Source organism: Urocitellus parryii, chromosome 3, assembly GCF_045843805.1.
Source record: "Urocitellus parryii isolate mUroPar1 chromosome 3, mUroPar1.hap1, whole genome shotgun sequence".
Taxonomy (NCBI): domain Eukaryota; kingdom Metazoa; phylum Chordata; class Mammalia; order Rodentia; family Sciuridae; genus Urocitellus; species Urocitellus parryii.
Genome location: NC_135533.1, coordinates 100218717 through 100245042, shown reverse-complemented (window position 1 = coordinate 100245042; position 26326 = coordinate 100218717). Strand labels below are relative to the sequence as shown.

Sequence of the window (26326 nt, the reverse complement as noted above, 5' to 3'; positions counted from 1 at the left end):
AGTGTGCTCTGGTTCCAGTCCAACCGCTTAGTAGCTCCAGGAGTGATGCTTAATTCTGTTAATTCTTGTCGGAGTTAATGCACTTACTTAAGAGAGCCTGCATTCACGAGTCTTCCTCCACACCGGATCCCACGAGCCAGTGTGTGGATCCTCACCAGAAGTTTGATTTATGAATAAGTCATGTACAGTTCACATAATGAATACACGTGTGAATGAATGCTAAGCGATGATCGCACCGCTACAAAACCTAAAAAAAAAAAAAAATGCTTTTGTGCCGGTTCTCACTTTTTTTTTTCTCCCTCTGCAGTTTGGTTAAGTGTGGGGTAGTGGAGGAATGAAAAGGACTCGCTTTGTGCTTTACCTTCACATGGAGGAGGTGGTTGTACCACCTTGAAGGATAAGAACCATCTTGCCTCAACCAGCCCCCTTCCAGGAAAGACCATTTTTTTCCATCCACAAATGTGCATGAAACATGAGAAGACGTTTCCGTTCTGAGGTGTGAACCAGACTAAAGGGTCTGAAGGATAGGGCACAGGTAGAAGTCCAGGGGAGGGGCTTTGTGTTTTTTGGAGATCTAATGGAATCTTAAGTGGATTTTAAATGAGAGGATGGGACCTACCATAGGTAGATCATCTCCATTCCTGTTTCCCACCCACTCACATTTTTCTTGTGTTTCCCTCCCATCACATCTTGCATATGAGAAACTGAGTGACTCCATTTTTGAGAAACCAGCTTCTACCTCAGAGCAAAGCCTGTCCAAGGAAGGGGGCGTGACCCTTGTCCTTGAAAAACCCACAGAGCACTCCTAGGCACATACCCACCCTGCAAATAACAGGAGAGATTTGTGGCACCAGGTGTCCCTGATTCAGGCTAGGTGAGGACCCATAGCAAACCCCTAGCAATCACCAAACAGCATGAGACAGGGAAAATACCTGGGATGTCAGATGACCCTCCCAGTAGTTTATGGTGGTTGATAACATTTTGGGAAACCATGTAGTTCAGCATGTACTCCCCTCATGGCTTAAACCAATCAGTTTAAACAAATCCCCTTCTTGTACTGACCAATCACCCTTACCCAACTTGTTCCCTCCAGTGAACGTACTAATCATGTTTTAGAGTTGTTTTATGATTTTCCTGCGGTGTGTGATGATTTGCTAAGAGATGCTATGATGTATGTAAACTCCCTGCCTTCTCCAAAGAGTGTATAAAACTGCTGCAAACCCTAGGCTCGGGGCCTCTCAGCATCACCAGTTGCTGTGTGCTCGGAGGACCGACCTAGCTCTCAGTAAATGCCTCTTTGCTGCTTACATTGATCTTGGTCTCTGGTGGTCTTCTGGAGGTCCCAAACTCAAGCATAACACATACTGCTTTCATAATACCACTTAACATAAATAGAAAATTATTACAATGACCATCTGGGAGTGACAGTCTTTCTTGCATGATCAGACACTGGCACTATTGTAGGCGGACTAGGAGACAGCAGAGTGAGAGGCAGGCTCCAAGAGGCAGATCTGCTGTTGCCCTCCAACATGAAGGCTTGCTAAGGTCCTGCCCTCCAGGGGTATCCTGTTGTAGGCAGCTGGATGCCATTGAGCCTGTCTGGAGGGTGGGGACCTAGAAGAAGCAGGGAGGTGTTAGGTGATATATTTTAGAAAAATCAGAGAAGCCACACTGTTTGGACTGTTGGGAGTTTTGCATATTTCCCATAGCTTTAGGTTTTGTTTAAATAAAACCTGTCAACAGGGAAAGACCAGATGGTAGGGACAACAAAGTCAGAAAACTGGCCTCAAGAAGTGAACAGTAAGTCCTTCTTCAGGTGAACAAGCAGGCCTCTGGAAGGAATGCTGCTCAGGATTTATTTGCTGCTTCTGCCCACATAGCATCAAGCTGCTATTTAGGGATGCTGATAGCCACATCCTCCATTTCTCAGATAACCAGCACTCATGGCTAGATCCAGTGCTATGTAAGGTCCATCCCTTATACAAGGTGCCAGTCAGAGGAGTCAGGCACCAGAAGGGATGAGAGACAAGTGGCTCCATAGTGAACTTAGGGCTCCTTCTCTGCCTCTTTGGGTACCAGGCTCCAGGCCAGTAATTCTGCAGATCAGGCCTATAAGCATCTTTTCTGACACTGAGGAAAACTTTGAAATATGACCATCCTTAAGAAACTTCAGTGAGGTGGTATGGAATTCTTCTGTGTTGATGTACTGCTCAGCTAGCTACAAGCTACCATTTTACATGGGTCTGTTTTGGGGAATTGAACCCAGGGGTGCTTAACTACTGAGCTACATCCCCAGCCCTTTTTATTTTCACTTAGAGACAGGGTCTCACTGAGTTGCTTAGGGCCTTGCTAAGTTGCTGAGGCTGGCGTTGAACTTGCAATTCTCTCGTCTCAGCCTCTCCAGCTGCTGGGATTACAGGCGTGGAACACTGTGACCCAAGCTACCATTTTAATACGGTTAAATATCCTTGCTGTGAGATTTTGACCCTTTGTCATGTTCTTGTAATTCCCAGATATTCCTGGAACCTGACAGATGATCAAAATCTCAGCCCCATTCATCAAAACCAGAAACTTCTGGGAGAGTTAACAGTCATTTATTCATCATACATTTGTTGTTTAAGATCATGTATCTCACCAGGTAAGCCCAGTGGCTCAGGAGGCTGAGGCAGGAGGATTGCAAGTTCAAAGCCAACTTCAGCAACTTAGCAAGGTACCAACTAATTCAGTAAGACCCTGTCTCAAAATGAAAAATAAAAAGAGGTGGTAATGTGGCTCAGTAGTTAAGTGCCCCTAGCTTCAATCCTTAGATACAATAAATGCATCTCCCTGACCTCTCTAGTCCAAAGAAAGAAACACATTACCCCACAGCTGACTTTTCAGATCTGCTCTCCAGTTGCTAACCAGGGACTTGCCTTGGAAGCATGATTTCTGAAGATGTGGGTTACACAGGAGCCCCCACACCATAATTAACGTTACAACAAAGCTTTGACCCAAGGAGTGTTTTCCAGGCTGACTTGTGCCCTGGAAGGCATGACAAGTGGATGATTGTCTCATTGGGAGAGAACTTAAGGGGATTTCTCAAGAACATGCCTGTCCAAGGGGTCAGCAAGTATAAAGCCCACTTAAGATTCACAATGAGTCAAGATTTTTACTGGGAATCCACAAAGGGCTGATTTTACTTTCTCTACTACCTATCTCGAGCAGAGAGGGGAGGCTTGGGAAATTTTGACTGGATGCAGAAAATCCACGTTTCTTCAAACTATTATGCTTGAAAATCCAGAATGTGGATACCCACATCCCTGACACCAGTTTGGGTCTGATTTTCCCCTCTGACCTGCCTATAACATGTGAATCATTCTCCACTTCCTAATCTACATAAACCATTATATGCAAAATTTTCCGTGATGCTGAACTGAAGTACACAATTTCACACACTGCATGGCATTGCTGCTTAGCAGAGCCTGCATTAACATCTTTCTGAAGGACATCTTGGTAAAGGCATTCTCACCATTTATTAAGACTTACTGTTCTGTTTAAGCAAAGACCAAAGGGGTAGTAAAGAGAAATTAAGAAGGCAACCCTAACCATGGTGAGAAGCAAGGAACAAGGACCATAGGACCCAAAAAGAAGCTTTATACTAGGATAATCCTAAATGGAAACCCCCAAAAGGCAAATGCAGACCAGGCTCCATCTACTCCATCTTTTGCAAAAGGAGTAATGACATGAATAACCTCAGGAAGGTATTCTCATTGACAAAACATCTGGCAATAAGGTTGCAGCTACAACTTAGGAGTTTCAGGAACAAATCAAACTCTCACAGTCATCTTTGGTTAACCCCAAGTTCTAGATCTGTAGACCTTCCAATTGCCCTCAGAGGTTTTTCCTGGCCTTTTGGTTGCAGTTTTACTCTTCTCTGCCCTGTTCTTTACTTCTAGCAGTAGTGGTTATTGAACCCAGGGGTGCTCTACCACTAAGCTAGGTCCCCAGCCATTTTTAATTTTTTTTGAGACTGGGTCTTGCTAAGTTGTTGAGGCTGGTCTTAAACTTGTGATCCTCCTGTTTCAGCCTCCCAAGTCACTGAGATTGCAGGTGTGCACAACTCAGCCCTGCTTCTGTTCTGAATCACTCAAGCATCACTCTGTGAGAATGGAATAACCAACCTGGAAAAAACTAAATTTGGCTTTAGAAATTTGAAGCCCTTCAACTTTCCTCCTTCTTTGGAGGTTTTATTTGAAATCCCTTTCATGCCTTTTCCTAAGTCACCTAATTTCAAAGCTGTCAGCTCTAAAATCAAACCTTAAAATGTGTTCAATCAGAAAGCCAAGCAAGGAAGCCAGGCACTTAACAGACTATTCTAATTAAGGCTCTGAAAACCCTGTCAAGTTTTCATATCTTCTGTTCTGCCTGGGGGGTGGGGTGGGGGAAGGAGACTTAAATTTATCAACTATTATTTAGACTCTTAAGGGAATTGCATTTTTATTTACAGTTGAGTCTCTACCCCTCCCTGTGTTCTAGTCTGCAAATGGCTTACACTTGGACTTTGTATAGGATCCTGGTGGGAGGAGGTGGAGGTAGGGAAAAACCTCATCACATATAAAAGCATAACCCAAATCTCACTATGGTTTCATAATTTTGCTCTTGCATCTAAAAAAGACAGTCATCTCTCATGAGGGAGGGTGTTATGTGCTTTATATCCTGACATTTTCCACTAGCTGCTTCTTGGTGTGAGGAGAGATATGCAGCATGTGGCACTGCAGAGGAAGACAGCAGAAGCCACAGAATGAGACATCCGCTTTCCGGTGATGCTGTCCCATTCCTGGGAGCCTCCAGGATGCACTCAGACTCCTTGGGATGTGATTCTGCAGCAGACAGGATGCAAGGAAGCCCACTCTGTCCTGGGCACCCAGGACAACACTGAGTTCTAAAGGCAAAGGGCATGTAGTGAGGGGCCAGGCTAGGCCCCCATGTGGTGCCATAGTGAGCAGCAGCACCATTTGAGGCCAGGCAGGGGAGGCGTGCAGGGACTGGCCTCCCAGAGACGAGCAGATGAGTTGGGGCAGACCGACCCATTCCAGTGTAACCAGAAAGGTTGTGGATCATAGTTACAATGGTTGCTGATTAGGCATCAAAGATGTGACATTGTCAAAGCCACCATGGCTGAGAATGGCACCAACATGCTGCAGCCAAAGAAAGTGGGTGGCCCACATGTGTGAAGAATGGGTGGCACTCTGTCAGTGGCTTAGCTGACAGCTCAGAGCTTCACAGGAAGACCTCTTTGCCTGGCCAGCTTCTCTTGAACAATGTCTCCCACGAAACCTCCGAGGCACTTACATAGCATATTTCTGTGTCCACTCTCTTGCTAGTCTGTTGTACCTGGAAGAAAAAAGCAGAGGGAGTGACACCCTCACTTGAAATGGTCATGTCCCTTCAACGTGGAGCAGAGAACATGACTGATGTGGGGAAATGCTGCTGCTTGTCAAACATCCAGGACTGATGGATGAATTAAAAAATAAAAACTTTCCTTGGAGCAGGAACACTTCAGTCATGGCTGTAACCCCCTTACTTGGTGAGTCCTGTTGATCCTTCTTAACTATCTGCTGTGGAAGATGTAATACTGCAGCAAATCTCTACCCTTTCTCTCTCCTGTCCTTCAATATGGATGCAGAAGATACTCAAGGTTCAGCTTGGAATAGTTCCAGGCTGTCCAGAACACAAATCTTAGAACCTGTCACTTGTGTGTGAATCAGCACCACCCTCTGCAGCTGGGCCACCTCTTTGTGCCCTCATCTCCTTGGCTGTTCACCATAAAAAGACTATCTGTTTGAGGGGACGACTGGACAAGTCTGTATATAAAGTACATGGAGCAGGCCTGGCACCAGTGAGAGTTATCTAGGTATGTGCATTTATCTTCATTATTGTAATGAAATCTGATGCCATGAGACTGTAAATTATAGATTTGTAGTTAGGGGACACACTGAAAAAAATGCCTTTTATTATATCTAAAATAGCTTATAATAATTTGGTTTTTTCCCCTGTGGTGCTAGGGAATGAGCCCAGGGCCCTGTGAATGCTAGTAAGAACTCTGCTACTAAACTACATCAGTGGGCTCATAAGAAATGTTAAAGTAAGTAAAAACAATTTAAAACTTAATCAGCTAAAACTTATTTTGATTGCTACCAGGAGACTTCAATGAGTATAATAATGAGGTCTATAAAGTTCTCAAGAAAAATGTTACAAAAACCAATTCATTCTAATCTCTTCAGACTAAAGATAAGTAATAAACTAAAAGACTCTCTGAAGATACTCTTTGGTTTTTGAGAAAGGATCTTGCCAAGTTACCTAGACTGGCTTGAAACTCTTGATCCTCCTGCCTCTGCCTCCAAAGAAGCTGGGATTACAGGTGTGCACCACTACACCTGGCTTTGCAAATATTCTTCACAAGAGCCAGTAATATTCTCTCCCAGGTGCCATTCACATGACACTTCTGCTGTCTGGGTCCCATCACACCTGGCCCCTTTCTTGCTAACTGTCAACATACAGACTAACACAGGGTAGTGTCTTCTGGGCCTGCTCCACTAGCCAAACACTCCCATGGTTCAGCGCACAAGGGAGTAAGAATTCTGGATCTGGTAATTGATGTTTAAACAGAATTGGCAGTAAGAGTCTGTTGGTGAAACAGCAACATACTACTGACTTCTGACCGCACCCAGCAAACTGACCATAGCTGTGTTTACCACCTTGACTGGCTTCAGCCTCACTCTGGGTATGTCCAAGCAGACAAACCCTTGTCTTATGCCATAAACCTTAGAATTTAATCCAGAATTTTCCTGTTGTCAGATTCTTCTGAGTCCATTCTTGGCTGACCACTGACTTTGCTGGCCTCAAGGCAGGGTGTGGCAAACAATATTTTAGGGTTCTGTAGGACAGCTGATGAACTATCCAGGAGGGTAAACTGCTTTTATCCCCTTCTCTCTCCTCAGAGGAGAGTCAAAGGACATGTTAGTGAGAGCCAAGAGGCCACACCCAGGGCACATCCACTGTGCGCACAGGCTCAGCTCAGGCAGGAAGATGTCTGTGGGAACACTGGCAGCCATGGCACAAAGGCAATCCAAAGAGGACGCATACTTCTCTCTGTCGGCCTTGTAGGTGTGGGCTATTTCTGGCACCAGAGGGTCATCAGGGTTGGGGTCGCAGAGCAGGGAGCAGATGGACAAGAGAACTGGGAAGAAAGAAACGGTCAGTCAGCTGTGGCCAGGAAGCTGTGGATGTAGTAAGCCCCCCAAAACTTGTGCTTTCAGTTGACCAGGCAGTTCTCTTCCCCTCAACACCCTAATCTAATAATGATTCTGCTTAAGTCCTGAAAATATTTGCTTTGGCTACATTCTAACTGGGAGGCAGTTTGTATTGCGAACTTGTTGATGCAGTCTCAGCACATTGCTCCAGGACACTTCCTCCTCTATATGGTCTCGGGCCCTTACTGAAGCCCCTGTGGTCTTAGCCTCTGACATCTTCCAGGCCCACAGTTTTTAACCATACCATGTATCTTTGGTGTTTGATTCCAGGAGCCCTGTTAAGAGAACTGGAGTTCAGAGCACTCAGGTAACTTTCTAAGGTCATAGACTTGGAACACCCAGTAAATGGGTAAAAATTCTTAACTAGGTCTATAATCACAAAGCCAAAGAACCCTTCCACTCTTGCATTCATCTCTGTAATGTACATTCAGTGTGCTCTGAGAGGCTCTGGAAAAAGGGAATCATCCACTAGGGTCTGGTGAAGAGCAGAAGGAACTGTGAGATGATTATCATTCCTGCTTTGTTCTGGACTGCCAGGACACCCAACAAACTGCCTTCAGTGAGTTCATCAGAGTCCTAACCACAGGTCCCCAAGGGTAAGCTACAAATGGTAGAGCAGCTCAACCCCTCTGCTAGTCTCAGCTCAGATGTAGTCACTATGGACTGTCCTCCAGGCCACTCAAGTTCCAGTGCTTTTCTTCCTTCCCACTTAAGGGCCCCTTCCTAACTCCATACCCAGGACTATGCTGGCCCTGGGTCTGCCAGCTCAGCTTCAGGCAGACCCTCAAGGTTGGCATTTTGCCATGGCTGCCCCTGCAATCCTTCCTGCATATACTTCTCCTAGGTTCAACTCAGAGGGAAGCTATCTTGGGAGGATGTTGGGATGTTTCCAGGATTTGTCAGCCCAGCAGAATCTGTTCTGCCCTGGCAAGGATGTGCACCATATGCAGGGGTGGTGCTTTGTCTCTCTGGATTCACCATGCCTACTGCTATAAGCCCTCTCCATCCTTCTAAAGCCTGCCCCTGCCAGCTGTCCCAGGCTCTCTGCAACCTTTCCTGGTTGGTTACCCAAAGCTCTTCTACCTGCACTGCCTCATGCGTACTCTCTGCTTATTTTGGGAAGCTGATTTTTTTTTCCCACCATCCCACCCATCCCCTACCTGAGAGGCCACCATACTGACTATATTCAGGACTCATGTGAACACACAAACACACAGGTCATGCTCAGCACATCTTAGTTCAGAGGGAATATCTGCATTTCTTGTCTTTTTTTTTTTTTTTTTTTGTACTCAGAATTTCACCATTGAGCTACATTTCCAGTCCTTTTTATTTTTTATTTTGAGACATTGTTTTGCTAAGTTGCTTAGGGTTTCACTAAATTGCTGAGCCTGGCCTTAAACTTGTGGTTCTTTTGTCTCAGCCTCCTGAGTTGCTGGGATTACAGGCTGGCATTACCAAACTAGGAGGAGTACCTGCATTTCTACTTGTCTGGTTTTTTAAATCTCATCCAAAAACATGTGTTCAGCATCGCTTATTTTAGAAAGGGAGGATTTTCCATCAATCGTGAGGCTTCTGAGGACAGGCCATGTATCTCTTCTTTCAAGGCTGACTCGCATTCTCAGCTGTTCCTTTTTGGATGAATGGATAAATGATGGAACAGAAAAGGTAGTACAATATTTGTCTTTCTGGTTTTTAGATGAAGAGTGTAAGTAAAATTGATATTTTCTTCTTGCACCTATATGATGTCTTAAGCACCTCATAGTGACTGACTACTGAGGACTGATAAGATACAGGACACTGAGCTTGGTTAATGTTACTTCTCTGCAGTGCAAGGACATCATGTGTGCACAAGGCTAGATGGGGCTTTGAGACCTGGGTAAGCTGCCCATTCTCCTTGAGCCTCCATGCCCACCAGTCAGTGAGTGGGTAAAAACACATGAGACAGGGCACATGAAACACACATCAGAGTTTCTACCTTTGGACACAGTTAGTGCTGGAGACCACTGTGACCGCAGGATGTCCAGGCAGATGCTGCCATTGCTGTTGATATTGGGGTGATAGATTTTTGTTGTGAAAGCGACCTGTAGAAATGAGAGATCCCAAGTCAGACAAGCCACAGGGGACATATGGAAAACAAACTGAGTAAAGCTGAAGTAGCCACTGCTGGGCTATACTAGGGTATGCTCTGTACTGGCCTCACACAGTCCTAGGTGAACTGGAAGCCCATGCCAATCCCTAATAGGACACAGGAAAGGTAACCCAAGAAGTCCCCTGACTTATTTTCTGTTGGATTCTCATTCTGAACACAGGAAGACTGATATTATCTTCCCCAAAGTACTGTACTCTGAAGAGTAACAAGGAAGGTGGTGGAAAGAACTCAGAAAGCCAAAGGTCTGTGCAAAAAAATAATGACTCAAATTGTGGATATAATGAGGAAACAGTTACAACAGGAAACAGCCAAAATTTACTCCTCATCCTTTACTTAATTACTTATTTGGGTCTAACTAGCTTGGACAAAACTTGGATTTCAGCCATCACTGATTTTGGCTACACATAAAACATAGATGCTTTGTTAACATAAGATGTATCACCACCAGCAGATAAGCCCAGGTCACAGACCTTTTTCTCCCCCACCCCCACCCCCAGTGCTGGAGATTGAATCATGCATGATAGACAAGTATTTTTCCACTGAGCCATACTCCAAACCCTCTTCTCTCCTTTTAGTTTTCCCATTCTCAGAATTTAGCCTTCAAAATACACTTGCACATTTCAAATATGCAAGGATACCCACTGTAGCAAAACACATAAAACAATGCAAATGTCTCTCAAGAGATTATTGGTGAAATTAGTGTTACATATATACAACTGTTTAAAAAGCACACAGGAAATACTCATATGCTCAAATGGAAAAATTTCCAATATGCACTCTTGATGGAAAAATCAAATGCAGCTTTGTGACATCTTGGAGATGCCATGGGAGAAAAAAGGAAACACACACAGGTGGTTGTACAGGTGTAGATGATGCTTGGAAAAGAAAAAAGAAAGATCCAGACCACTGGGACAAAGAAGACTGTGTTCATTGCACATACTCCTACCATTTGATCTCTTCTAGAAAAAAAACATAGCCACACATTACTTCTTGAAATGAATTTCCTGGGGACCAAAGTCCTCTCTTTAAATAGGGAGTGATGCTGTTCCCAGGGTTGATATGGGGGGCCTGTAGAGTCAGTTCCACCTTATGTGAAAGGTGCTCCAAGTCACATGCAGTTTTCATTGTCCTTGGAGTAGGATGAGAATAAGGCTTGCCCCCTCAGTCCCACCCACACCTCACAGACCAGCAATGTCAGCAATTGCTGGGCAATGCAGCAGCAATGATTCTGCTTCCTTCCTCTGCTCTGATGCTCTATTACTATTTCTTTGCTTGGACAGTGGGTGAGAAGCATCCTTTATATTGTCACCCATGATTTTTTGCATGTGTGATATACTTTAAAATATTTTTTTTGTTGTTTTGCTTTTGCTTTTTGGTGCTGGGGATCAAATCCAGAGACTCTTACACACTAAGTAAACATAAGAACTTACTTGAAAAGATGAGGTAAAGGGGGCTGTGCGTATGTGAGCTTAACTAACTTTTACCATATGATTTTTTCTTTTTTCCAGTAAGGTCAAACTTCAAAAGGGTCTTGGAGAGTATCTGCTTCAATATCTCCTATAAAGATCATGCAATTCTGCCAGATTCCTCCTACAGTCAGAAAATTCTTATGAAAACAGATTATTTATTTGCTTCCTAAGTGAAGTACTGGGGATTGAACCCATAGCACTGTGCCAATGAGTGACATCCCCAGCCCTTTTTATTTTTTCTTGAGACAGGATTGTGCTAAGTTGTTCAGGCTGGCTTTGAATTTGTGATTCTCCTGCCTCAGCCTCCTTAGAAGCTGGGATTACAGGTGTGCCACCGAACCTGGATTCCTGTGAAAAATTTTAAGAAGACAGAAGCACTTTCTTTTTTTGTAGAGTATCACTCTCATATTTCAGTTTACATCTTTCCCTGTTAAAATAATCCCAACTCACAGAATTTACTTCTGTCTTTTAATAATAGCCAATGTTTTCACTTTCTCCTTGGGCAGTTAGTGATTCTAAAAAAGGTCCAACTGATATACACGACTACATCCTTATCTGTTTAAGGAAGATTCTTAGCTGCTTACATTCTAATGATTAGAAATTGTTACTTTAAAAATAATGCACGGTCTTTCCATAAGGAAAGGGGACTGGAGGGTGGGTTAGAGAAACATGAAGCAAGCTAATGCTTTTTCAACCACCCCACTACCATTACCACCACCAATAGTACCCAATCCTGAGGGGCGATTTTAGCTCTATCACTACACACCTTCTCCCCTGCCAAAAGCTGGAAAAGTCTCCAGAGTATTGAACACATTTAACCTTGATTTAAAATATCCAGGCACCAAGTGGCTGCTGTTGGCAACACCTGCACAGAGATGCAACAAGTGAGCCCAAAAGGAGCCTCTTATAATGAATCAGATAATCAAAGTGCAAAACAGTGGCTACAAACCTAAACTACCAGGGCCAACTCAGGTGGTAAGGCACAGAGACATCATGCTCCTGGACTTTGACACACTGACAAGACTACCAAGTAAGTCTGATAAAAATGCTGCCCTTGATCGAATCCTGAGGACATATCACACAAATCCAAAATGATCGACTTCTGACATCATAATTGATTAATTCTCCTCAAAACCATTAAGATTTTATTTATGTGTGTGTGTGTGTGTGTGTGTGTGTGTGTGTGTGTGTATTTTTGTGTATGTGTGTGTGTTGCTGGGGACTTGAACCCAGGGCCTAATGCATGCAATGCAAGCACTCTACTAACTGAGCTATATCTCCAGCCTCCCAAACCATCAAGATTATGAAAAACTAAAGCACCATTACAAACTGCAATGATAGAAGAAACTAAACAGTAAGTGCTGGGAACCTGAAGCTCAAGGGGAACACTGGTAGAAACTGGTAAAGTTTGATCAAGTTGTCAGTTTAGTTCATAGTACTGTGACCAGCACTGATTTCCTGGTTCTGATTGGAGCAGTACAGTAACATAAAATGTTGGTATCAGGGAACGCTAGATAAAAAATACATGGAGGTGGCTTCCATGTGTTCTTTTAAAAAAAATTTTATTTATTTGTTTTTATGTGGTACTGAGGATTGAACCCAGGGCCTTACCCATGCTAGGCAAGCACTCTAACACTGAGATACAATCACAGCCCTCCATTGCTGAGGGCCATGGCCAAGTAGGAATGACACATCAAAATCTCCTTGCCAGCGTACCCCATGCTGCTTAGAGGACATTCGATGGGACATTGCATGTATGCTTTAGTAAGGTGACCTTGCTCAAAGACCAAGGCAGATGCGGGTTTAGAGCTGATCAGGTTTGAGGAAGTTTCCCTGCTCCTTGAGTTTAAGGCGTTTCCCGGTTTAAGACAATAGGGGTTTTAGGGAAGTTGGAGGTTGAAGATTATTGCTGCTGGGATTAGGGTGTTCCTGCTGCTTGTTCCCTTGAGTTCTAGTGAGATTCAAATGGGATTTGGAAAAAGCCTCGTGGAGTAGGATTTGGGGGCGGCGGCATATTGGAGATTTCACCAGAACGTGTTTGTTGGAGGCCGGTGTGAGTTCGGGAATAAAGAATTGCTGTTTGAATCTACAAAGCTGTGTGGTGGCTCGTGATTCAGTGCCAGCCAAGACACTGGCACTCCATGTATAGCTTTACCTGATACCAAACTATAGAGCACTAAAGAAAGAAATTGAAGAAGACCTTAGAAGGTAGAAAGATCTCCCATGCTCCTGGATAAACAGATTTAATATTGTCAAAATGGCCAAATTACCAAAACTGTTATACAGATTTAATGAATTCCTATTAAAATCCCAATGACATTCTTCATAGAACTAGAAAAAGCAATCATGAAATTCATTTGGAAAACTAAGAGATCCAAAATAGCCAAAGCAATCCTTAACAAGAAAAGTGAAGCAGGAGGCACCATAATACCATAACTTAAACTATATCACAGAGCAATAGTAACAAAAACAGCATGGTATTGGCACCAAAACAGACACCATGTAGACCAATGGTACAGAATACAAGACACAGAGACAAACCTACATAAATACTGTTATTTCATACTAGACAAAGGTGCCAAAAACATTTATTGGAGAAAAGTTAGCCTCTTCAACAAACGCTGCTGGAAAAACTGGAAATCCATATGTAACGAAATGAAATTAAACCCCTATCTCATACTCTACACAAAATTCAACTCAATGTGGATCAAAGATTTATTCACTAGAACAGACATCCTGCACCTAATAGAAGAAAAAGTAGGCCCAAATCTTCATCATGTCAGCTTAGGAACTGACTTCCTTAATAAGTGTTCTAAAGCATAATAAGTAAAATTATGAATGAGATGGATTCAAACTGAAAAGCTTTTTCTCAGCAAAGGAAATAATCAATAACATGAAGAGAGAGCCTACAGAATAGGAGAAAATCTTTACCACATACACCTCAGATAGAGCGCTAATCTCCAGGATATGTCAAAAACCTTAATACCAAAAAAAAAAAAACAAAAACAAATAACCCAATCAATAAATGAGTTAAGGAACTGAACAGACACTTCACAGAAGAAGAAATACAATCAATCAACAAATACATGGAAAAATTCATCAACTCTAACAATTAGAGAAATGCAATCAAAACTAAGATTTCATCTCACTCAAGTCAGAACAGCAATTATCAATTGTAAAAGCAACAGTAAATGTTGGTGAGGACGTGGGGAAAAGGTACACTCATACATTGCTGGTGGGCCTGCAAACTGGTGCAACCATTATGGAAAGCACTATGGAGAAAACTTGGAATGGGGGCTAGGGATATAGCTTAGTTGGTAGAGTGCTTGCCTTGCATGCACAAGGCTCTGGGTTCAATCCCCAGCAACCCCCCCCCCAAAAAAAAAAAAGCAAAAAAAAAAAAAAAAATCTTGGAATGGAACCACCATTTGACCCAGCTATCCCACGCCTTGGTTTATACCCAAAGGACTTAAAATCAGCATACTACAGTGATGCAGCCACATCAATGTTTACAGCAGCTCAATACACAATAGCCCAATTATGGAACCATCCTAGATGCCTTTCAACAGACGAATGGATAAAGAAAATGTGGTATATCTATACAATGAAATATTACTCAACCTTAAGAAGAATGAAATTATGGCATTTGCAGGTAAATGGATGGAGCTGAAGAATATCATGCTAAGTTAAATAAGCCAATCCCAAAAAACCAAAAGCCAAATGTTTTCTCTGATATGCAGATGTTAATTCATAATAACGGGGGTGCCTAGGGAATAATAGAGGTAATATGCATTAGGCAGAGGGGAATGAAGGGAGGGGAGAGAACATGGGGATAGGAAGGATACTAGAATGAATTGGACATTTTTACCCTATGTACATGTATGATTACACTAATGGTGTGATTCTGCATCATGTATAACCAGAAAAATGAGAAATTATACTCCATTTATGTACGATGTGTCAAAATGCATTCTACTGTCATATATAACTAATTAGAACAACAACAACAAAAAGAATACATGGAAACTCTTTATATTACTTTTGTAGCTATTTTGTTGTAAGTATGCTATATGTTGTGAATGTGCTGGGGCTAGGCCCAGGGCCTTGAATATGAAAAGCAGGTGGCCTACCACTGAGCTATACTCCCAGTCCTTGCAACTTTTCTAACTCTAAAATTAACTCAAAATAACTTTTTTAAAAAAGACTGAATATCTGGGTCTGAGTTTCACTTTGTATTATCCATGTCATCTTAAGGAGATATACATCCCCCTTTAGACTTAGCTTCCTCATTCACAAAACAGAATTGGCATTTTATTTTTAAAATGAGAATAAAAATATACATTGGTGTATATGGAAAAAATCTTGGAGAAATGTACACCAGGCTGTTAACTGTGATCTTCTGTGGGTCTACAGCAAGCTGGCTTCCATCTGCACACTAGTTATTTCTCCAATTTAAAAATAACAAACTTTTTCCAGTTTTGCAATCAGAAAAAGAAAGCAGTTAAAAGTGATGTGAATTATGTACCCACTATGTTTGACCACAGCTGATAGGCAGCTCAACCACTGCTTGCTTGTGTTTCTTCTCAGTACTGACTAGCTCACGTAATAAATATCTCTATTCCTCCCTAGGACTGTGAACCTCAAAACAGCAGGCTTTACTTTGTATATAGAGTCCAGGTTAGTGAGGACAACACTGGTAGTAGGATGTATGTCCAGGAGCAAGACAACCTGCAAATAGAAGATCCCAGAAATCTACTTGACAGGCAGAGGCAGGGTAGTCAGGCAGACCCCAGGTCTCTCCCTCCTATTAGTGGCATTATTCTCTGAGGCTCTAATGAGGGAGTGGTTTGTGTGTGAAAAGCAAAGGAAAGTAAGCTACCATTCTAACTTAATAAAGGAAATTAATTGGCCAGGGTCCAACCAGATGATTCCACCTTGGCATTTTCTGTTAGAGAAGGGGAATAGTCCTGGACACTGTAGGGTGCTGAGCAACATCTTCAGTCTTCACTCATTAGATACCAATAGCAACCCCCTCAAGTTTTGACAACCCAAAATATGCCAAGATCTTGTCCATATGTTCCTGGAGCAAGTACAAAATCACCCTGGCCAAGAATTCCTATCCTACACCATAAGTAAACAACTTCAAAGAAGGAAACGGTAGCCTGCAGACCTAACCAGGATTAGCCATAGCAATGAGGAGTATTATAGAGATTCAGATTGACCTGAAGCAGCCATTCTGAGTTGTTACTGCCATGACTGCCTTTGAGTAAACCTGGTCTATTTTCCCCACATAGTATAAGATAAGAAACTATTAGAGTGGCATGTGGATCTTTACAATTGAACTCTGGTGCCATCAGCTCTGGGAATATGCCTGATGTCTGTGATGTTAGGTTGAGATAAACCAGGTACATTCCAGCTTGGATGAAAATCAAATTTGTCCTGACCACATTGTAAGTTCCCTCCCTCTGACCCAAGTCATAAGGATCCACTGTTTTGATGTCACCTTCAACCATATTTCTGTCTATAAGCCCCCAATGAAGATGTACTCTGTAATTCTGGATCTGTTTGCCTCTTCTACAGACTCTTGGTACCCTCTGCTTATGTAGTCAGTCCTTTTACACCAGATTTTATTTGAACAAGAGCATCCTTAAAACTGAGACTTCAGCAAGAAGCCTGTTCACCACACTCTCCCTTGCTCACAACAGGGATTAATTCTCAAAGTCCAGAGTTTAAAATCCTAGAAGGCTAAAACCATGGAATTGGAATGACAGGCCCTGGAGAGAAGGTTCATACACAGCTCTCTTTACCTGTAACCTGAAGAGGCCCCTTCATCACAAGCTGTCCTTTGTCCAAACATCAGAGGAGTTGGGGGGTGCCTCACCTTTGGGGGCTTGAAAGGGTAATCCGTAGGAAAGTGGATGGTCAGGAAGAAAACACCTCCTTGGTAAGGACTGTCATTCTGGAAGACACAGGAAGAATTCAGTGCTGGTGCTAAGTATAAAGTATAAGAAGCAAAACTGAAGCTGTGCACTCAGCAGCACTACCTACCGGGCCCATGATGGTGGCCTGCCAGTGGAACACTACAAGACAAAAGAGAGATGGGAACATATGAGACCCCCCCCAAATAACATGTCTATCTTATTGAAAAGATGCTGCTAAGTTTAGAGTGTGCTGTTTACAAAAGACTGTCTGACTTCTGACACCAAATGTATTCTAGAGTTCAATAATTTGCTAGGATTCCCAGAGCTCACTGAAGGCTATTGTACTCAAGGTGACAGTTTATTACAGGGAAATGGCACAGATTAATAAAAGGAGGGGTCTAAATGCAGAGCTTCCATTATTCTCTCCTCATGAGGACAGGACTCTCTTAGCATCAACATGTGATAAAACACAGGTATTGCCAATCAGAGATGCTCGCCTAAGCCTCAATACTCAAGAAATTTTTGTTGGGGCTCTGTCATAAACATATGATTAATGACTTGAGTGCCTACAGGTCTGATTTCAATCTCCAGTCTCTCCAGCATGATTCAAAGCCTCCATCTTAAGTCACATAGTTGGTCTATTGGCATGGCTAGTCCTCACTTTAAATCACATTGTTGGTGTGGGCCAAAGCCTCTAGACAAAAACTCTGTTTGGGTGAGACATCTTTGAGATCACCTGCCAGAGGCTGAGGATGAAGTTCAGATCTTTTTGGGGCAAGATTAATTTTTATATCTATTTATTTATTGAAATACTGGGAATGAAACTTAGGACCTCCTTTATGTTGAGACAAGTGCTCTATCACTGAGTTATAGCTCCAGTCCAAGATTAATTTCTTTACTACAAAGGTGCCAGTAACTATAATTCAGACCTCTCTTGGCACAGAACTAGGCCTTACCCAGGCTTTGGGCTCTTTTCATATTGCTCTTGATAAGTGCCTTCTATTCCCTGGTTCTTCCCTTGATTCATTCTGAAGCCTTCTCCAAATAGTCTCTCTAAAAAACCAATTGCCAACAGCTGTGGGGGCTCACGGCTGCCACATTTACACATGTCTTCTTGTGCATATCACCAGACAGTGCTCTGGGGACTCAGTGACAAGATAAGATGAGGCTCTCCTGGTTTTTCCTCCTAGGTTCCCAGACTTCAGCAGCCAAGCTGCTACACATCACACCTCTTGCCCTCTAAAGGGTCCCTGGTTACTTTTATTGCTCTGTCCATCCCCAAAGCAGCTCTAGTGCACTCAACAAGGAATCTTTAAGTAGACCACATACTCACCTTCAAGGCTCCCAAGTCATATGTGTGACCCAGGGCAAAAACTCCAGAGCCTTTGTGGAAAATGGCTACACAACCATAGGTTTGGGCTTATGAGAGCACCTGAGAGGCCTATTATTCTCAAGGGAATTCATCTCATTTGGACTCATGATGGGTGTAGAATGGCTCAAGGTTTCAGGCCTGGTTCTGTCTTGGGTTTCCTGTTACCTGTTCAAATATTCCACAGGCTTACCCATGACAGCAGGATGGGAAAGGCACCAAGGCAAGAGTTCTTGTGCAAGAACTAAAGAGAAGTTTCCCAAACCCACTAGGTGAGCCCAAAGATAGTCAAGGCAGCCAGTGAGCCTGTTTCAATATTTCAACAAAATACTGATGAAGAAGATACCTTTATCTGTAATAAGACTGCCTCAGCTAATGAAAATATCACTTGTTTTACTTCTGTTCTTATTCCAACTTATGCTAATGGAAGATCTGTTGTTTCATTTTTTCCTCCAATGAAAAAGCAATTCACAAAATGAAAGGAAAATAGGATTGTTTTCTTAAAAACTGCTCATCGGATAAATTTGGGGGGTTAGCTGAAGCCCTAAAAAATACTTACAATCATCACAGGTTCTGTGGATCAGTGGGCAGAAGGATCTCCCTGAAATTGGTCAGTTCCTACAACACTACTGGGGATTGAACCCAAGGCCTTGTGAATGCTAGGCAAGTGCTCTATCACCGAGTTAAATCTCCAGCCTCAACTCATGTTAATTGTTAGATGGCAGTTTGCCTAATAAAAATGTAGTATAGAATTCCTTATTAAATAAGTGTTTTTAAAATTTTTTTTGTAGTTGTAGATGGATAGAATGTCTTTGTTTATTTTTATGTGGTGCTGAGGCTCCAACCCAGTGCCTCATGCATGCTAGGCAAGCGCTCTGCCACTGAGCTATAGTCCCAGTCCTAAATAAGTGTTTTGATAATATATTTCAGAATAGGAGCCCATGACAAATGAGTAGCTAATAAAAGTAGTCCTTTCTTGGTTACAGGATAGGATCTTCTGGTTTTGTTCATTTTAACCCCTAATAGCCGCTGGGGTGCTGAGCAGGGCTTGAGGACACAGTCAGAAGAGAAGTCCCCAAAAGAGAGAGGATGAGAGAGGAAATAGAGAAGAGATGCTGTACAGGAGCTATCTGTTAATGGGGCAGGCAATAAAATAAGCTTGAAAGGAAAGCCAGCTTCCAAGGTTGTCTGAGCCTCATCCACCAAGGTATTGGTTAGGGCAAGTGGACTTGGTGTTATTTTTTAACAGTGATAGCTGACTCCTGATATAGGGCTGCAGTGCAAGGTGAACAAGAATGTAAGTTAAGTATCAAGAAGCTGCCTCTAGTTAATTAGAATCAGTCCAACCTTGCTATGACCCTAGTTTAACTTGATATTAAGTAACAGGTCACAGGGGAAATATGCTTTGGAGATCTAAGATGCTTATGAAGACAATGCAAGCAAAACAGTGACTAAAGGGGAGCAAGCAACAAGCAGGTGTCAGGAGGCTTTGCAGCTTGTTGCCGTATTCATACTCTGCCCATGCAAATGAATCATTTCTGCTCTGCTGAAAAAAATTATTTAAACTCCCACAGAAAGCCTTCAGAGCCTGCATTTTCACTAGCTTCATCTGCCTAACCTTGGCTCCTTTGAGCTCTAGCTCTTCCCAGGACATGAAGGCACACATGGGATACCACCCAACTATTTCCCACTAGTTTCACGAAATTTTTCTTCATTAGATACTGGTAAACTACATATAACAAAATATGAGATTTATATACAACTTTTAAATGTGCAATCCAGTGGTATTAGGTATTATATGCATCTACAATGTTGTACAACCATTGCCACTATCCATTTCCCTCTCCCTCCCTTCCTCCCTTCCTTTCTCCCCACCCCCACCCCGCCCCACCTCTTGTGGTGCTGGGGACTAAAACTGAGAATTTTCTAAAGCTTTTCTATCATCCAAAACAGAAACAGTATGCCTATGAAACAATCTATATCCCTTTACCATCTGGTAATCCCTCATGAACTTTTATTTTTTGCTACTAGAGATTGAACCCAGGGCGCTTAACCACTGAGCCACATCCCCAGCCTTTTTTGTATTTTATTTAGAGACAGGGTCTTACTGAGTTGCTTAAGGCCTTGCTATGGCTTTGAATTGGCAATCCTCCTGCCTCAGCCTCCCAAGACACTGGGGTTACAGTAGATGCCACCATGCCCAGCAGCTACTTTCTATCTCTAAGAATTTGCCTAGTTTAGACATTGGTATAAGTAGAACTATGCAAGATTTGTCTCTCCCCTTCACCTCAAGGTTTATTTCACTTAGCATGCTTTCAAGGTTCACCCATATTGTAGTGCACTTCAGGATCACATTTTGTTTATCCATTCATCTGCTGATGGACACTTGTGTTGTCATCACCTTTCAACTATTGAATAATGATGCTGTGAATGCAAGCATATTTCAGTCTATAGGACCCTATGATTTTATTTTATTACAGCTGCTGCCTACCAGTGGAAGAGAGAAGAAAAGAAGATAAGGGAATTCTTGGAAACTCTAGTGCTGGGCGGCTTCAGCCTCCAGGGCTGGCCAGGGTTGCTTTTTTCTCTTAACCCCTGTCCCAATCAACTGCTTATAGCTGCTTCTTCAGTCTTCCCCTAGTGAAGCACAGAAGTGTGAGAAAAGAATAGATAACTGTGCTCCAGTTACCAGAGGCATGTAGCTGCCACCCTGCCCCCTAATCAGCCCTCCTGTTTGGCTCCCAGGTATACTTATCTATAACTAGTTGTATAACAACTTTTACATCAGTGCCTCAAGTCTGACTTGGTCAGGGGCCTTTTACAGAAGCCTATATGCCCTGGGACAAACTGGTTTTCTCATGACTCAGTGGAGGGAGGGGTGATTTCTGGCAGCAGAGTGTAACCTGACCTGCCACACTGAGGTGAAATTAAGACCTTCAATGAAAAAGCAATTGACAAAATGAAAGAAAAATAAGATTGGTTTTCTTAAAAGGTGTTCAGCTGATAAATTTGGAGAGTTAGCTGAAGCCCTGAAAAATACTTACAATCATCACCCACAGGTCCTGCGGAACACTGGGCAGGAGGATCCCTCTGCAAGTCGGTCAGTTCCTACAACAGGAGACAGTGGATTAGGCTGAGGCATGCCTGGGGTAATCTTTACCCACAAATCCCCCTGGACACAATTGTTCTCCAGGTAGGAAGCCTTAGGAGGTGAATGAAGACAAGGCCAATCCAGGGCCTACTCTCAGCTGTGAAGATACCAGAGAAGTTAAGTATTATCATTTCTATTTTGTAAATTAGGAAAATGAAATGTAAAGCAGTGAGGTAAATAAGCCAGGGTTACAGAGCTGAATGAGGGGAGGGCAAGGAATCAGTTACCGATAGATCTGCCTTACTCCAAGCCTACCTTCCAACCTGCTCAGATGAAGGACACCACCTCACAAGAACTTAGAATAAAAAGAGCCCCAAGAAGCTCTTGGTGGTGTGGTGCCTGCCTGTAATCCCAGCTATTGGGTAGGCTAAGGCAGGAGGAATGCAAGTTAGAGGCTAGCCTTGGCAACTTAGTGAGATCTATCTTAAAAAAAAAAAAAATTGGGGGTAGGGCTATAGATGTATCTCAGTGACAGAGCACCACTGGGTTCATCCCCAATAATGGGGGTGGGGGGAAGAGCCCCAAGAGAATCTCTGGAAGAAGGGTAGGGGTCAGATGCTATCTGTGGGCTAACGAATTAAGTGGAATGAATTAAGTGGCACAGAAAAAATGCTCATCATGCACAAGGTTCTGGTACTTCAATCTCTCTACTATACCTCCCTTATCACCATTTCATAGTCCATTACTGGGTGTTTAGCAAGTCCTAGGGCTTCATTATAGAGACCAAGGGCATGGTAACATTTAACACTGCTACCTTATGCACCAATGGAGGCCAGTAATTATACCATGACTAGATTCCCTTTATGAGATATCAACTCTGACACAATCCCTAAAGATGCCCCTGGTCCAGTATGAGCCTCAAGGCCCAAGATTTTGGGAAATGACTCTCAAACTTTAGTTTGTATGTATGAGAATGTTTCTTAATATCCCCTATCTTCCCCAGGTTCCAGATCCCAACAGACTTCTTGGGGTTTCCAGAGGTTGTAAAAGTAACTGTCCATCACATGTTAGGTAATCCCAGGGTACAGTACCTGCACAAAGTTCACACCTGGATGGTTACATTCTTCCTTACCTGAACTAAGCCATATACCATCTCACCTACAAAGACCTTCCTGTAACCACTATGTCTTTGGCATGGTGGTCATTCTAGAAACCCCTTACTGTCTAACCTTGCTTTACTTAACTCCACTTACCCCTAAATTTATTTATTTAAAAAAATTTTTTTTAGTTATAGATGGACACAATACCTTTACTTTATTTATTTATTTTTTGTGGTGTTAAAGATGGAACCCAATGCCTCACTGTGTGAGATAAGCGCTCTACCACTAAGCTACAATCCCAGCCCCTCCACTAAATATAATTAGTCATGATGGCAGTATTCCCACAGAAGCCTGAAAATTCTACAAATCAGGAATGTTTTCTCCCCTAGAGTTGATTTCTAAACATCTGCCAGGGCCAGGCAAGGTGGCACATGCCTGTAATCCCAGCAACTCAGAAGGCTGAGGCAAAAGGAGCACAAGTTCGAGGACAGCTTGGCCAATTTAGTGAGATCCTGTCTCAAAAACAGGAGGTGGGGAATAGGGATACAGTTCATTAGTAGAGTACCCCTAGGTACAATCCCCAGTACTGGGGAAAAAGAATCTTCAGTACACTACTAGTTAGTTCTCAATAATTACCTAATATATATGAACCCATTTCCTCACACACAAAATGGATTATACTTGGAAAGTGTACGGTCAGCAGTATTACTAGTCGAGAGCAGAAGAGAACCTGGGGAACATGCATATGAGGACATACTAAAAAATGCAAGTGCTACAGAAATCTCTGCAGGACAGTCCTTTCTGCTTACATCTCTGAGCTGTGCCCCTCAGCACCTCATCTGTGACTCTGCAGGGTATATATTTACATCCATTGTGGTGCTGCATGAATAAATGAGCTCTTCGATGAGACTGTTAGAGCAAGTCCTGGACAGACCATATGAATGGTAAGGGGCAGGAAAAGCCAGCAGTACAAGCTGATTCTCCTACAGTCCACAAGGTTTTCCCAGAACTCCATTCTTTTGTCTCCACAGATTACCCAGAATCTATGTCCCTCCTTTAGGGACATGATAAGTAGTTATTAGGACTTAAATAACTTTTGAAAGGCCAGAAGTGGCCCCTACTGATAGATACCAACTAGCACCAAGGGGTTCTGAACAGTAACTGGCATTTTCAGGAACAATAGTGTGACCTATTCCATCACTCACATAATTATTCCTGTGCTCACTGAAAGGAGCTAGAAGATTCAAATTCAGCTCTAGCACAGGGAAAATCACTTTTGGGTCTTAATATAATTATCTGTTAAACTGTAATTATGCTTGTCTGCCAACTTGTCAGTGCTATTGTATGGCTACAGATTTTTTAATGCATATAATGGTAAACAAGAGCATCCAGTAAGATCAAGGACAGTGCAGTGCACAGACGATTCGACCATTAGCATTATAAAGGGGAAGAAGATAGAATACTTGCATAGTATGCAAAAAGGCCCTGGGTTTGATCCCTAGCACCCCCACACACCAGGGGCGGATGGGTAGAATATATATGCGTGTGTGTATGTATATGTATATATACTCAGGTCCATCTTACACCCAAGTCTACTTTTTTTACCCCTTCCAGGTAATAATTAAATAAATTACTGGCTACACATACCCCTCCCTCCTCAAGTTCTGTCAAACCCACCACTGCTGAGCTGTACAAGCACTGTTCTTGCCTGGTATCCATTCCATGATCATTAACTTGGACAAAGCAATTGCTGGACTTTCATAATAGTCTCAAGTCTCCCTATGCCCTATTCCAAGTCATATGATGCCAGAAAGCTCTTTTTATAATAGACCTGAGCATGTCATTCATCTGCTTCAAAGCCCTAGGATGATAGATGGCCCTTTTAAGAGACCAATTGGTTAAAATTATCTCTTTTTTTTTGAAAACTACTTATAAAAGAGAGTTAAAGGGTGGGACAAGATGGCACATGCCTATAACCCCAGTGACTTGAGAGGCTGAAACGGGAGGATCACAAATTAGGGGCCAGTCTTAGCAACTTAGTGAGATCCTTAGCAACTTGTCTCAAAATGAGAAAGACTGGTGATGTAGCTCAAGTGGTAAAAGCACCCCTAGGTTCAAACAGAAGTACCCCCCACAAAAAGTGAGTTTTAGGACTAGGGGCACAGCTGAGTGGTATAGCATCTGCTTAGTGTACACAATATCCTGGGTTCAATCCCCAGCACTGCCCAAGGAGTAGGGAGACTGGTGTCTCTTGTATTCTTAAAGATTGTGCAATTCTACCTCCAACAATCAAATCTAATAATATAAATTTTTAAAAAGACTGATTTGGGCAAGTGTCTGTAGTCCCAGATACTTGGGAGACTGAGGCAGAAAGATGGCTTGAGCCTAGGAAAAAACAAATGGAAAGATAAAAAACCCATCTCAAAAAAAGAAAAAAAATTAGAAAACAAAGAAATAAGTTAAGCCTCAATGCAAAAATGGTATTCATTACATCCTTATTTATGTAAAGAACATTATTATTTATGTTAAGAACAATGTAGAATAATATAAAGGAGAGTTAATTCGTTGAGTGCTTGGTATATGTCAACCACATACTAAACATACCATCCTATTTAATTCTCAAGACAACTCTGTAAATAGGTAAGATAGGAAGACTAGGAATGATTAAGTGCTTCTGTGAAGTTCCACTAGAAGTAACCTTGCATTCTTTAACTCAGGTCCATCTGACACCCAAATCTATTTTTTTTAACACCCACTCCAGGTAATAATTAAATAAATTACTTACTGGCCATGCACTGGTGGGATGATAAAATGCTAAAAATTATGGTTACAGCCGGGCACGGTGGTGCATGCCTGTAATTCCAGGAACTTGGGAGGCTGAGGCAAGAGGATGGCAAGTTTGAGGCCAGCCTCAGCAAATTCATGAGACCCTGTCTCAAAATAAAAAATAAAAGGGAATGGGGATATAGCTCAATAGTAAAGCACCCCTGGGTATAATCCCCAGGACCCCCTCCAAAAATCGTTATAAATAGCCAGGCGGTGGAGCTCATAATCCCAAAGCCAGCCTCAGCAACAGCGAGGCGCTAAGAAACTCAGTAAGACCCTGTCTCTAAATAAAATATAAAATAGAGCTAGGGATGTGGCTCAGTGGTTGAGTGCCCCTGAGTTCAATCCCTGGTACCTGTCCTCCCCCCCAAAAAAAAGTTATATTCAAATGTAGGACAAAATGCAGTGTGTGTGTGTGTGTGTGTGTGTGTGTATAAGAAAAAGACTGCAAGTAGCTATGCTAAAATGTTTAAATGGTAAGAGGGTAGTACTGGAAATACTTTTTACTCTACTGATGTGCATTTTCCAAATTCTAGTATAATGTACTGAACTCCTACCAAGACACTGTGTTACCTACAAGATAAAAGCCTGGAATTCTTTCTAGAAGCCCTGGGCCCCCACCCCATTCCGAGCATCACGGTCTCCAGGAAGGCCTTTCTCCTTTTTCACCACTTCTGAGTTCCTATTCAACCCCAACACTTAGCGTCAACCTCTAAACCCCAGTCAGTCTAAGTTTTCCTCGGGCCTCTAGCTCCTGGGCAGGGCGCACACGTGACCCGGACTCATGACCCCGCCCACGTGAGCCAACCCCGCCCCGCGCACACGTCGACCCCTTTTAAGGCTGCGCCGGCGGCGGTTCTGCTTCCCACCGAGACAGGTGTCAGTGCCTTTCGCCGCGCCAGTCATCGGTCGCTTCGTGGCAGGTGCATCCGGCCCTCATTTAGACGCTTTAGACGCCCAGGTCGAAAGGTGGGGAGGCCCCTTACCTTCTGGATCCGCTTCAGCGCCATCCTCTCCGCTGCTTGGGACCGGGCGGCCCGGCGGGGCTGCCTGAGGCGGCCCGCTGCCGGCTCGGCCGCCGCGCTGCACGCCGGGAACCGCTGTCTGCG

General features: G+C 43.0%; 2 protein-coding genes across 7 annotated transcripts in view; one reads left to right on the top strand and one right to left on the bottom strand.

Annotated features, from left to right (window-relative positions):
• Positions 1-126: 126 nt before the first annotated feature.
• Ube2d4 (ubiquitin conjugating enzyme E2 D4) lies at positions 127-26306 on the bottom strand. Of its 6 annotated transcripts, none has more exons than XM_077795999.1 (8): positions 26204-26306; positions 21245-21308; positions 16959-16990; positions 16792-16869; positions 9268-9373; positions 7126-7219; positions 5332-5373; positions 127-247 (listed from the first exon to the last, which is right to left on the bottom strand). In XM_077795999.1, the coding sequence occupies exons 1-8, from the start codon at positions 26225-26227 to the stop codon at positions 220-222; spliced, it is 468 nt and encodes a 155-aa protein (XP_077652125.1). In that variant the 5' UTR covers positions 26228-26306; the 3' UTR covers positions 127-219. The 6 variants fall into 6 exon arrangements, with proteins under 6 accessions (XP_077652125.1, XP_077652123.1, XP_077652126.1 ...); XM_077795997.1 differs by lacking the exon at positions 127-247 and adding an exon at positions 733-1614; XM_077796000.1 differs by lacking the exon at positions 127-247 and having other exon boundaries at positions 2579-5373.
• The window catches only part of Urgcp (upregulator of cell proliferation), a 47246-nt gene continuing 46984 nt past the window's right edge, over positions 26065-26326 (top strand). The window contains exon 1 of the mRNA XM_026410645.2: positions 26065-26186. The gene's annotated coding sequence lies outside the window, so the exon portion shown is untranslated. The remainder of the gene's footprint in view (positions 26187-26326) is intronic.